The 11912-nt window shown below is 35.3% G+C and overlaps 2 protein-coding genes across 2 annotated transcripts; one reads left to right on the top strand and one right to left on the bottom strand.

Moving 5' to 3' along the window:
• The first annotated feature begins 796 nt into the window (after positions 1 to 796).
• On the top strand, positions 797 to 3118 carry LOC106084901 (uncharacterized). Its single transcript, XM_013248870.2, has 3 exons — positions 797 to 1011; positions 1475 to 2184; positions 2245 to 3118. The coding sequence occupies exons 2-3, from the start codon at positions 1493 to 1495 to the stop codon at positions 2777 to 2779; spliced, it is 1227 nt and encodes a 408-aa protein (XP_013104324.2). The 5' UTR covers positions 797 to 1011; positions 1475 to 1492; the 3' UTR covers positions 2780 to 3118.
• Positions 3119 to 6344: 3226 nt separating this feature from the next.
• LOC106084620 (uncharacterized) lies at positions 6345 to 11518 on the bottom strand. The gene is made up of 3 exons (XM_013248448.2): positions 11347 to 11518; positions 10268 to 10965; positions 6345 to 9438 (listed from the first exon to the last, which is right to left on the bottom strand). The coding sequence occupies exons 2-3, from the start codon at positions 10942 to 10944 to the stop codon at positions 6381 to 6383; spliced, it is 3735 nt and encodes a 1244-aa protein (XP_013103902.2). The 5' UTR covers positions 10945 to 10965; positions 11347 to 11518; the 3' UTR covers positions 6345 to 6380.
• Between the last annotated feature and the right edge of the window lie 394 nt (positions 11519 to 11912).

Genomic DNA, 11912 nt, shown 5'->3' with positions numbered 1-11912 from the left:
GGCTAATAAATTACATATGTACTGTAATTAATCGTTTTTATTTCTGAATAACTTTATATCATGTTGCATGGAGCTATCAAAACATACATTTTCCGGCACGGGATAGCTGTGAGCATCACACGGGCTGGAACATTGAGCTCCAACTTGTGTCGTGTTCATTACTGTCTCGAGAAGCATAGTTGGGAAATACCGGCCTCGTTCATAGGTTGTGAAAAGTGGAATGCTCCCTACGGAGTAGCTACAACGGCAGTCGCGGACAATCAGCGGTATCGAGCGGAGAGTCTCAGTGAGATGCCGGGCGGCACCGTCTCTTGCACAAATACCACCGTCTCTTGCACAATGGCCACTTAATTTCGGATATTTGGCTTTTTCGAGATTTAAGTGCTAAATCCTGTGTTTTTTGAACTTTTTACCATACACATATAAATCCCATTTTTGCAGGATTTATTTTTAAATCGTAAGTAAACCCGATACCATGACTGAATAATCGATAAAAGTACCAACATATGCAATTGTTTTCTTGAATTGTGTATAGTTGTGTGTGATATGCACATTTATGAATGTGAATGTCACTTAAATCTCCAAAAACGCAGTGTAAATGGACAGGATTTGTTTTTGGATTTAGTTAAATCCAGATCACAAAAATTTCAATGTAAACGTGCTATAAACTTTAAAAAATTCACAAAAGACCTTGATTTTTATTTTATTTTTCGGTTATCGATATACTGAACAGTTTATCGCTGCCACTACCTTTAGAAGGCTGACTGAACTGTTATCCCTATAAATAATCAGCTGTTCCAACTGCATAGGAAAAATCACTTTATTCTCATAAACAAATATATAAAAATAAAATAAAATGTATGTTATTGCTTAAAAAGAAATGTCCGAGATAGTTAGACTAGAAGAGAACGTAAATGTTTTAATGATTTTTATAAAGCCCAAAGCGCTTTTGTTAAAGAACCCAAACCACTAACAGGACCTGACATTAACGGTAAACTGTCATCGTTAACGGTAAGTAATCTAATTCAACAATTTCCAACACGTTTTCAATAAGTCCACCTATTGGTCACTTATTGGAAATGTCGTTCCACAAAAGTTAATGACCCTTTTCACTAGAGAAGATATGGTTTTCTTCAAACCCACTGACGGTAATGAACAGTAAAAGTGTCTTTATAGAGCAAAAGGCCAAGTCTCAAAGGATAGAAATCTCCATTAATATGAGCTGCGAGCTTTAAACTTTGGTTCAATGATAACTGGTCTGGTCTATTTGTAGGCAAATTCGATCGATATACCGCAGAGCGACACTTTTTTAAAACATATTTAACGCTTTTGCTGGGACTCGATCCCAGACTGCTTACGTCGTTTCCATTTTATGGTGTATTTCACTTTTGCTTACAGTTGGACCAAAATTAATTAAAAAAAAATAAATTTATTATAGGCCAAATTTAACTTTTCCTTTTCGTTTTCCCACAAGCCATACCTTAACAAGAACATGGCTCTCCGTGCCCACCATGCTTGCTATGTAGATGAATCCAAAGAACATGAAACAACATCTCAAGCAGAGGAAGAGGAGAAGGAGGCTGACTCAACTCTCTTATCGATGGCAAAGATTGAACAAACGCTGGAGAAAAAAATTAAAGAAGGCGAATATAAACTGATTGAAACACCTAGAGTACGAAGTCCTCTGTGGCAACTTTTTTCGAAATTTTCCAAAAGCAATGGATCCACTGTTGACGGTTGGATATATTGTAAGCAATGTAAACATGTACTGAAATTTTACAGCAGCTGCACCACCAATCTTAGACGACATACATGCTGGAAGAATAATTTTTTGCATAGGGAAAAATCAAGTAAAAGTTGGTGTCAAATTGGTGGTGGAAGCAAACAGAGGCGAAAGGGACAGGTCTTTAGCCAGAACTACGAAGTGCAGAATTTCCATAAAACTGTAGTAGAAAAAATTGAGAATGGTCTCTACAAGCTACATAAAAATCAAGAGGAATCGGGAAATCCATTATGGAACAAATTTGCGTTTGTTTTCCAAGATAATCAAACCATACTAAATGGTTGGGTATATTGTTGCCAATGTGGCAGTATGGTAAAGTATCTAAGCTGCGAAGATGTGAAAAATTTAAGACAACACAAATGTAAAAATGCCCAAGATTCCAGTGAAGAAAGAGAAGACAGGTATTTCAAAATATATGCTAAAATAAATTTTCTTATATCTCCTATATTTTTTTTTTTTAGTGAAACCCAGAACAGCGACACTGATCTTAGAAATGAAACTGAAGGTCAAATTGTTAGAAAACTACAAGAAGGAGTTTATAAACTGAAAATTATGAATGGACGTCTAAAAAATCAACAACTACTGAAAGTTTTTGCCTTTGTTACAAAAGCAAATGGCATAATGTTGGGCTATTATTGTTGTCTTAAATGTTCCAAACTATACAAATTCACAGAGAAAAAGAAAGTTATGGAAAACCATGAATGCTTTCAGGAATATTTGGAAGAGAAAAGAAGAAACTTGGAAAAAATACGAGAGGCCAGAAGCAAACTACCAAAAACAAGTTCCACTACCAGCAATGTACAACAGCCTCTACTTTATGTTGTAGATGAAGTTGAGAATAGTACTGAAGATATTATAGACGATTCACAAATACCAGTAATTAATGCTGTCGACGAAGAGTATGAGACCGATTATCGTACCATAGAAATTGATCCCTATTCAATATGTCCAAATGGGGACACATCAGATGAGGACGAGGATATCTTTTATATATAAAGCAATACATTTTAATGCCAATTAATTGTAAATGAGGCCAGTACAAAAGCGAGGGATAATTATTTAATTTTGAAATTAATTATATAAACAAATAGAATAGAAAAATGTATAAAAAGAACAAATCTAAGGATTCCAAGGACAGACAAATAATTTAAAACTCCTTTTAATGTGGTTTAGAAAAATTTTCTGATGACTAAATTGTCATATAGGTCCATAACTTTGTGTAGTAGCCACAGGGGACAAGAGACATACGTTTAGCAATCCCATTCGGAGACCTAAGATCCATTGTGTTTATTCTAGTAAGAATGATAGAATAAAGAAAAGCATGTGTAAAGCGAGTATGAGCTGTATGATGACGTTAGCATAGTTAAACGTATCAAAATACAACGCTTGCGTTGGCTAGGTCATGTTGTCAGAATGAATGAAGAAGCTCCAGGGAAGACCGGGACGGCGAAAAGCTCGATGGAAAGACCAAATCCATGGCAGCCGGTTGTACGTACTGAATTAGCCCGATGGATCATTTCATCGGCAAGGGCTGCCACCTCAGTGTACAACACACTGTTTAAACCACCGATGGCAGCCGATTGTACGTACGGGATTGACCAGATAAAGTACTTCATCGGCAAGGGCTGCCGCCTCAGTGTACAATACTCGGCTACAATAACAACAAAAACAAGAGGACAGAATGGCATAATAAATGCTCGAACAATTCAGTCTTCTTCTCATTCCACCAACCCTGAGGGAATGATTTCATTACAATAGCCAGTCCAGTACCCTTATGAGCAGGCCGAGTTTACGATACATTAGATCCAGGATATGAATCGCTTGCAACCTATAACATCAGTCCCCACCTCATTCGGGCAGTTATTATACAAAGTTTCAATCCTACTAAAATGCTTACACAGAATAGGGTCCAGATCGGACAATATCTTCATATGTCATATAGAACGATCATTCGATTTAAAGTCTCGGCCCTATAAAAAGTGGCCGAACTTAATTTTTACATGTTTATATTATTTTTTTTTCATCTTTCAAAGGATTTTTTTTAATTTATTTCTTAAATCATAGGGTCGTATTTTATTGTAACATATTTAAAATAATAAGAGCATATATTGGGTTGCCCAAAAAGTAATTGCGGATTTTTCATATAGTCGGCGTTGACAAATTTTTTCACAGCTTGTGACTCTGTAATTGCATTCTTTCTTCTGTCAGTGTTCAGCTGTTACTTTTAGCTTGCTTTAGAAAAAAAGTGTAAAAAAGTATATTGGATTAAAGTTCATTCTAAGTTTAATTAAAAATGCATTTACTTTCTTTTAAAAAATCCGCAATTACTTTTTGGGCAACCCAATATATATAAAAAATTTTAAACTATTTTTAATTTTTATTCATTTTTTTGTTATTAATTTTCTGTTTTTTTATTTTTTGTTTGTTAATTTTCCCTTTCTTTTTTTTAATTTTTTGTTTTTTTCATTTGAATATTTTTTTAATAATTTGTTTTTATTTTTGTCATTTATTTAATTTTTATCTTTTAATTATTTAAATCATTTTGTAATTTTTTAAATTTTGTTATTTTTAATTTTCTGTTTTTTCTTAATTGTTCTTTTTTTTTAGTTATTTTTTGTTCATTTTTTGAATGATTTTTAATGAAGTAAGAAGGAGGTCAGTATAGTCAGTCGACATCAGAACGGGACATATAGGACTACGAGTTCAGTTATGCAAGTGATAGAATGTGTAGGACCCGAGGGGAAGATGTTGAGATGTTGGAGCATTTCCTATGTCACTATACGGCTTTCGCGGCTAACAGACGCCGGTACTTGTGGGTGGGGACACAATACCAGATATGAACCAACTTAGGAGCGTGTTATGGAAAACAATTAAGGATTTTGTAAGTAGCACGGAATTCCTTACTAAGATTTTCTTTATATTATTAAGAGCGCCCAAACAACCGAATACTGGCTTAGGTATATGCCCATAGCGGCATGGAGCGGATTAATATTCGCACCCCCTTTTCAACCAAGCCTTATCTAACCTAATCAAAATCTTTTTTTGAATAATTTTTTATTGTTTTGTTATTCATTCATAATTTCGATTAATTTTTATCTTTTAATTTTTGAAATCATGTTTTAATTTCTGTTTTTGTTTGCTTTTTTAATTTTTATTTTTTTAAGTCGTTTTTAGTATTGCTTTATTTTTTTTTTTTTTTCATTTTTAGTTTTATTCATTTTTTCATTTATTCCTTTTTTAGTTTTATTAATTTGATTTTACTCTTTCTTTAATTTTTATTTTTTTTTTAATTTAAAATTTTTGTATTTTTATAAGTTTTAAAGTCATTTTTTTGTCGAAACCACTCTAAAATTCGAAGAAGTAAAGCTAGCCGCTTGAAATTTTGCACAAATACTTATTATAAGTGTAGGTCGGTTGGTATTGTAAATGGGCCATATCAGTCCATGTTTTGATATAGCTGCCATATAAACCGATCTTGGATCTTGACTTCGTTAGCCACTAGAAAGCGCAATGCTTATCCGATTTGGCTGAAATTTTGCATATAGTGTTCCGTTATGACTTTTAACAAGTGGGCTAAGTATGGTTTCAATCGGTACATAACCTGATATAGCTGTCATATAAACCGATCTGGAATATTGACTTCTTAGGCCTCTAGAGGGCGCAATTCTTATCCGATTTGAAATTTTACATGAAGTGTTTTGTTATGAATTTCAACATTTGCGCTAAGTATGTTTCAAATCGGTTCATAACCTGATATATGTAGCTGTCATATCAACCGATTTTAGATCTTGACACAATTCTCATCCGATTTTGCTGAAATTTTGCATGAAGTGCTTTGTTATGATTTTCAAGAAATGTGCTTAGTATGGTTGAAATCAGACCATAACTTGATATGGCTGTCATAAAAATCGATCTGGGGTCTTGACTTCTTGAGTCTCTAGAGGCCGCAATTCGTATCCGATTTGGCTGAAATTTTGCAAAAAGTCTTTCGTTATGACTTCCAACCCTTGTGCCAAGTATGGTTCGAATCGATTGATAACCTGATATAGCTGCCATATAAATCGATCTTGAGCCTTCTAGAGGGCGCAACTTCTTGTGCTGCTATTTAAATCGATTTTGGATCTTGACTTCTTGAGCCTCTAGAGGGCGCAACTTCTTGAGCCTCTAGAGGGCTCTTTACTTTTTAATTTTATTAATTTGTTTTTCATTTTTTTTTACTTTTATTTTCTTAACATTTGTTAATTTTTTTGAATTTAATGTTATTGTATTTTTATTTTTAATTTTTGGATTTTGTTTCTTTTTTCATACTTTTTAATTATTTTTTAAATCATTTTTAAGTTATTTTTTATTATTGATTTTAATTATTTTAAACTTCGTTTTTCCTAATTTTTATTTTTTTTTTTTTTAATTTTTATTTTTATTGGATTTTTATTACATGTAAAATTGTTTTTTTTTTTTTAATTTTTCTTATTTTAATTTTTTTTTAAATTTTTTTTTCCAATTCTTCCAAAAGTTTTTTAATTCGGATTTCAAATAATTTTTTTTAAATAATTTAGTTTTCTTAAATTTATTTTTTTTACACAAAAATATTTTATTTTTACAATCCATTACATTTAATAGAATTTAAAAATATTATATTATCGGCATCTGGTGATGTTAGCAAATTCGGATTTTTATTCAGTATATGTTTCGCACAACTGGCACTTGCGGGTATGGACAATATGCGCAGGGCTAGCCAAGATAAAAGGGGATAGTCGTGGCAATTATTCTGCCACCAAAGACAAACATCAAATTTTTCCTCAAACTGAAAACTTTCAGCATGGTAGCGGGAGATTTCCTTTTTTATATTGAGTTGGGGTGTAACAGTTTTCAATTGTAGATTGGGAAAAAAGAAATTTATTTCGCTTCGCTCCGCCAAGTTCTCTGTCATATTCTTGGATTCCACATTCTCTATTTTTATTAAGGGGGCATCCTCCTTATCCAATTGAGTTTCCACGGGATACGATTTTATTTGCTCCATGCAAAATTCTTTTATTTCTTCGAAATGTTTATGCTGTTCTCGTCTTCCGGGTGGATATAAAAAGAAAGCGGCCTTGTGCCATATGCTGATGGTGTTCAACCAAATTTTATCGATTTTTTGCATAATACAATTCTTGAGGGCTGCTATCTCTTTGAGATCGCGAGGCAATGCTTGGCATATAGCTTTCAAACGATTTATGGAGGGTATGACAAAACATAAGGAGGGAGTTCGTGTCTCCTCCAGACTTTTGAAAATAAAATCAAAATTTTTAAACAAGTCAAGTAAGCCTGCAAAGATTTGTAATGTTGGCTCATTGCTACTGCTTGAAGGGGAGGATGTTGCTTCTACATGCTGCTTGATTTTTGGCCAATTTAAGCTTAGAACTTTGAACTTGTCATAGGTGTTCTCCACACCTGGGCATGTTATATTTCTCAATAGCTTTTGGCTTAGTTCGTTTATAGGCAGCATTTCTTGGGTTTCTCTAAAGGCTTCTTGCAAAATTTTGGAAAATAGGTGGCTTGCACTTTCCAAACGGTGACAGTTGACCAACGCCTTATCGAAGTATTCATCACTGGGCGAAACAAAGACCATATCTTCCATGTGGTCAACTAAGTCATATTTTTTCAACAACTCTTGCAACTCGTTCTCATAGATCTCAGGCCGCTCTAACAATTTCACACCTAGTGTAATATCGTATAAGCGAAATTTTGTTGCAAAATGTAAGCGGGCGCACAAAACGTGTTTCTGCATATAACCATCGAAATGAATGTCCAAGGATATGGCAGCGTTTTGTTCTTTATCTAGAAATATCTCTTTGACTTGTTGCCTTTTCTCATTGGCCATTTTCTCCAAGATTTCAGCCATAGTCTGCAGACTGGGTATGAAATCTTGTACTTCCACATCGTTATCAATTTGCTGGACTCCATTTTGCAAACAGTGCTCTATGAATTTGCGAAAACCCATACCCTCAACAATCGATGTAGGGCAGCAGTCTTCTATGATGAAATTGATACATGGTTGGAATTTTCGTTTGATTTCTTGGTTTTCCTTGGCTTGCTTAAAACACATATGGCGAACTAAATTCGAAGTGGTCGAGAAGATGGTTCTCAAAAATTGTTTACATTTGCGGCACTGCACCCATTGGATTATGTTTCCCAGCTCATCCTTAATGGCTGAAAATGTATGCCAGATAGCACTTCGGCCATTTGGTTTATTGACCAACTGGTAGCTGCCATTTTTTAATTTTTCTTCCACCTCCTGAGGCAGGCAATCATTTTGCAAGGAGGTTTCTTTTTGGGAATCTTCAATAGGCCATTGTTCATCGATGGTTTCTTCCATATCCACATCTTCTTGGGATTCCTCTTTTATGTTTAGCTTGTTTTGAGCAATTTGCTCACTTGCAGCCTCTATTTTTGATTTTTTAGCTTCTTGTAAGCTCCCATCCATTTGCAAATCCTCTTCGTTGTCATCTTTATTCTTATCTGCTTTGGTGGCCACATAGCAAGGATGGCGGCATAGATTAGAGGTGCTTTTGGCATTTTTCTTCATTACTTTTTTGCATTGGCGACAACGTAGCCAAGGTATTAAGTTGCCCTCAGCATTCTGTATGGCTTCGAAAATTTTCGAGGTAGCACTGCGGCTATTTAAAGCATTTAACACCACCTTGAATATGCCCTTTTTCAAATTTTCCTCCACCAAACAAGCGGTTAATTCATAACAATCCCCAATTTCAGAGGGCAAAGGTTGGTTATCGAAGGCATCATGATCAGACGATGGATCTGGATATTGATTTGGGTATATATCTATTTCCTCCTTTATGCAATAGGAGTTCAACATGGTTTCTTCTTCCACCACACAGGAATCCTCAATGATTTCCTCTTTAATCGCTCTCACCTGATATTCAATATTTTCTTGTTCCTCTTCTTGGGCTGCATTTGTTATGGCCACTTCCTGCTGTAATTCATTGCAGTAGGATAAATCCTCATTGTTTGGATTTTTAGACAGCCTATTCTGCGATGAAGCGCAACATTTGTGTTTTTTCAGATGAAATTCATCTTTGGTCTTGAAATTGTATTTCAAAACCAATTGGCAAAGTCGACAACATACCATTCCCCTCAATACGGCCCCATTATCCATGACAATAAAAGCAAATCTAGACCACAATTGATTGTCAAGACAATCTGTATTAGCTTTCAAAGTGCAGGCCCCACTTTTCAGTTGCTGCTCTACATTTTGTTGTATCATGGACATCTCAAAAGTATAATTGTCTTCTTCTTCATCCTCAAATGCTGATAGGTGTTGGCTATCATTATCCGAATCGGCCATAGTCATGTTCAGTGCTGGTCTACTAGCCTGTAGAGTAGAGCTCTTTGGAAGTTTTTTTGTATCAATGTAGCATTTGTGACGATTTAAATTGCCCGTTGTTATGCCATTGCTCTTTAAGATACGACCACATTTGTGGCAACAGACAAAGCCTTCCACCTGGCTGCCATCAGGTTTTTGTATCAAGGCAAAGGTTTTCCATATAAGGCTTTTACGATTCAGGGGTTTCAGTTTGTAGGTGCCTTTTCTTATGTTAAAGGCAATTTTGATTTTTTCCTTCATATCCTGTTGGTGATTTGCATTGGATGGTAGCCTGAAAGTGAGAAGATATGATAATTTTAGAAGGATAAAGGCAAGTATCGATAAAATTTGCGTTAGAAACAACCGATTCTTTGCTTTAAATTAATCATAAGTTATTGTTGTTGTTGTTGTAGCCACATTTTCGTCAAGCTCCTGTAGGTGAGCAAGCTTGTTCCAGTCCAAAGGACCGATCGCTGCGGGAACCATGTTGGCCAAGCGTTATTTAAAGGCGCCATTAACTCGCCTTGTCATATCGAGCATCATAGGCACTCAGTATTTGTGCAAGAGCCGTTGCCGCCCGACCAACCGGCGCTGCACCTACTTCGTATGGAGCATTCCACTGTCCGCAAACTGTGTACGCGCCCAGTAGCTCGCAACCAAGCCTCTCGTGACAGTAATGAACACCACACAGATCGGACCTCAATGTTCCTGCTTGTGTGGTGCTCACAGCTATCCCGTGCCGTGGCCACAAGGTACTCTTAAACGGCAGTAGGTCATTTCGTTGCGCTGAGAGAGTGTCATACTATACTGCCGAGTGGTAGACGTTAGAGGAGTCACAAAGCGAACTACGTTGTGCCCATCTATTGACTACGTTGACATAGCGTCCTGCATAACTATACTCTCATATCGCGAACAGGCCAGAAAACGGTTAATACGAAAAAGAAGAAGGATCCGGAATTTTTTCCATCTCGGTACGACAGAAAATGACAGGCATTTTGGAATGTGTCTTTAACAGTACGAAACAGATAAGTAACACTGAGGCGCCTGGTACTTGGAGGTGACCATTGGATCATATCGAAGCGTAGAATCGGCTGACATGTCATTAGAAGCAAGTATTTTACCTCTCATCAATTTCCATTTTACTGTCCATGCCACTGTTAAACTTCTGCATCGAGTTATTTGCATTACTGTCTTCCCCACCACTTGCCATCTCATTGACTTTATCCTCATCACTGTCCTCCTCGGTACTATTTTTTGCTGGCTGCTCTCGTTTCCATTTGATAAAGCATTTGTGACGCAACAAATGTGTGGTAACACTTTTATAAGATCTCTTCACCTGCTTGCAGTGACGGCAATAGACCCACTCTTTGACCAGCGTACCTGTGCCATCGCAAAACCAGGAAAACACTGACCAAAGTTGACTTCGTGAATTCGATTTATTCACCAATTTGTATTCTCCATTACGAATTTTACTCTCCAATTGATGTTTGATGGTAATTTCTTCATTTTGACTAATCAATTCTGAATCTGATAATACCTCATTTTCCTCGGAAATTTTTGGCGGATATGAAGCCTCAAAACAAGGATGTCGTCTCAAATTGGAAGTACAATGGCCATTGTATTTGAATAAATTTTTGCACATATTGCAGTAGGCTAAGCCGTCGAGAATTCGACCATTTTCTTTTAAAATTATGGAAAATACTTTCCAGGCCAGACTTTTGCCACTTTTAGGTTTTGTCAAACTATAAACGCCTGCTTTGATTTTATCACCGACTTCTTCACGGTAATCCATCTCCATGGTGGTAGATTAGAGGGAAATCTTAAAAAAAGAAAAGAATGAGAACAACTAATTCAATGAAAAGTACAGTTAAAACAAAAGAAAAGTCCATAAAATATTAAAAAAATAGCTATCATTGTAATATGTATAGGCCTTATGGTTATGGTTAACAAAAATGAAAACTTTTTATAACATTAAAAAAAATTAATTTCAAATTTACTTAAAAATTGAAACAATTTTCTTGGAAACTAATTTTTTTTCAGTGTACTTTGACTATATTCTTAAAATACCTCCAAGTGCTAAATTTCTTCCACACCTGGCAACTCTGCTCAAAATGAATATTTACAAAAACTTGTTAAAAGTAGCTGCGTATGTAGTTGAATTTATGCATGTTTTTATCTTCAACTGCATACCAGTACATACCTTTTCAATGTTTAAAAAAATAAAATACAAGTTGTTTTTCGGTTGTTGTTTGTTTTTGTATTTTTACTGCTTGACTTTACTTTGGTTTTCAAAGACTACAAGTATGGAGTACACACAGTACTGAGGCGAACGAGACACGCAAACTGTTAAAGACATTCAAGCCCATCAAACAACTGTGAGCATGCATGTTCTCTTGCTGTATTTACTCTCCTTATCTCTCACTGACACCTTACAGAGTTGCCACAGAATTTATGTAGAAAAAGTCAAATTATTTTAAAACGCGCTTTTTGGGCAACAACAGGTGGGTGTAGTTTTTTCATTGTAGTAGAACGAAAACAAATTATTTATTAAATTTCAAACAAGGCAACAAAATAGCAATGAAAAATTATATTAAGATTAAATTTCTGTTGACAAATTTTATGATTTTATTTCTCTTTTAAGACGACTAAAATGATCGAAGATTTTTTTCTTTTTGGCAATGGAAAAGTATCACAACACCAATCATATTATGACGCGTTTTGATTCCATAGAAATACAATTTTGCTGGACTACTAGGGTGGTTTAAG

The sequence above is a fragment of the Stomoxys calcitrans genome, chromosome 4 (genome assembly GCF_963082655.1).
Source record: "Stomoxys calcitrans chromosome 4, idStoCalc2.1, whole genome shotgun sequence".
NCBI classification, from domain to species: domain Eukaryota; kingdom Metazoa; phylum Arthropoda; class Insecta; order Diptera; family Muscidae; genus Stomoxys; species Stomoxys calcitrans.
The sequence above is the reverse complement of the archived record's forward strand: the minus strand, read 5'-3'. Positions and strand labels throughout refer to the sequence as shown.

What these genes read in the sequence shown, in the direction of transcription:
- LOC106084901 (XM_013248870.2), top strand. Translation starts at nt 1,493, where the DNA reads ATGGCTCTCCGTGCCCACCATGCTTGCTATGTAGATGAATCCAAAGAA. An exon ending in AGTGAAGAAAGAGAAGACAG is followed by an intron (nt 2,185 to 2,244) that starts GTATTTCAAAAT and finishes TTTTTTTTTTAG; the next exon opens with TGAAACCCAGAACAGCGACA.
- LOC106084620 (XM_013248448.2), bottom strand. Translation starts at nt 10,944, where the DNA reads ATGGAGATGGATTACCGTGAAGAAGTCGGTGATAAAATCAAAGCAGGC. An exon ending in AAAATGGAAATTGATGAGAG is followed by an intron (nt 9,439 to 10,267) that starts GTAAAATACTTG and finishes TCTCACTTTCAG; the next exon opens with GCTACCATCCAATGCAAATC.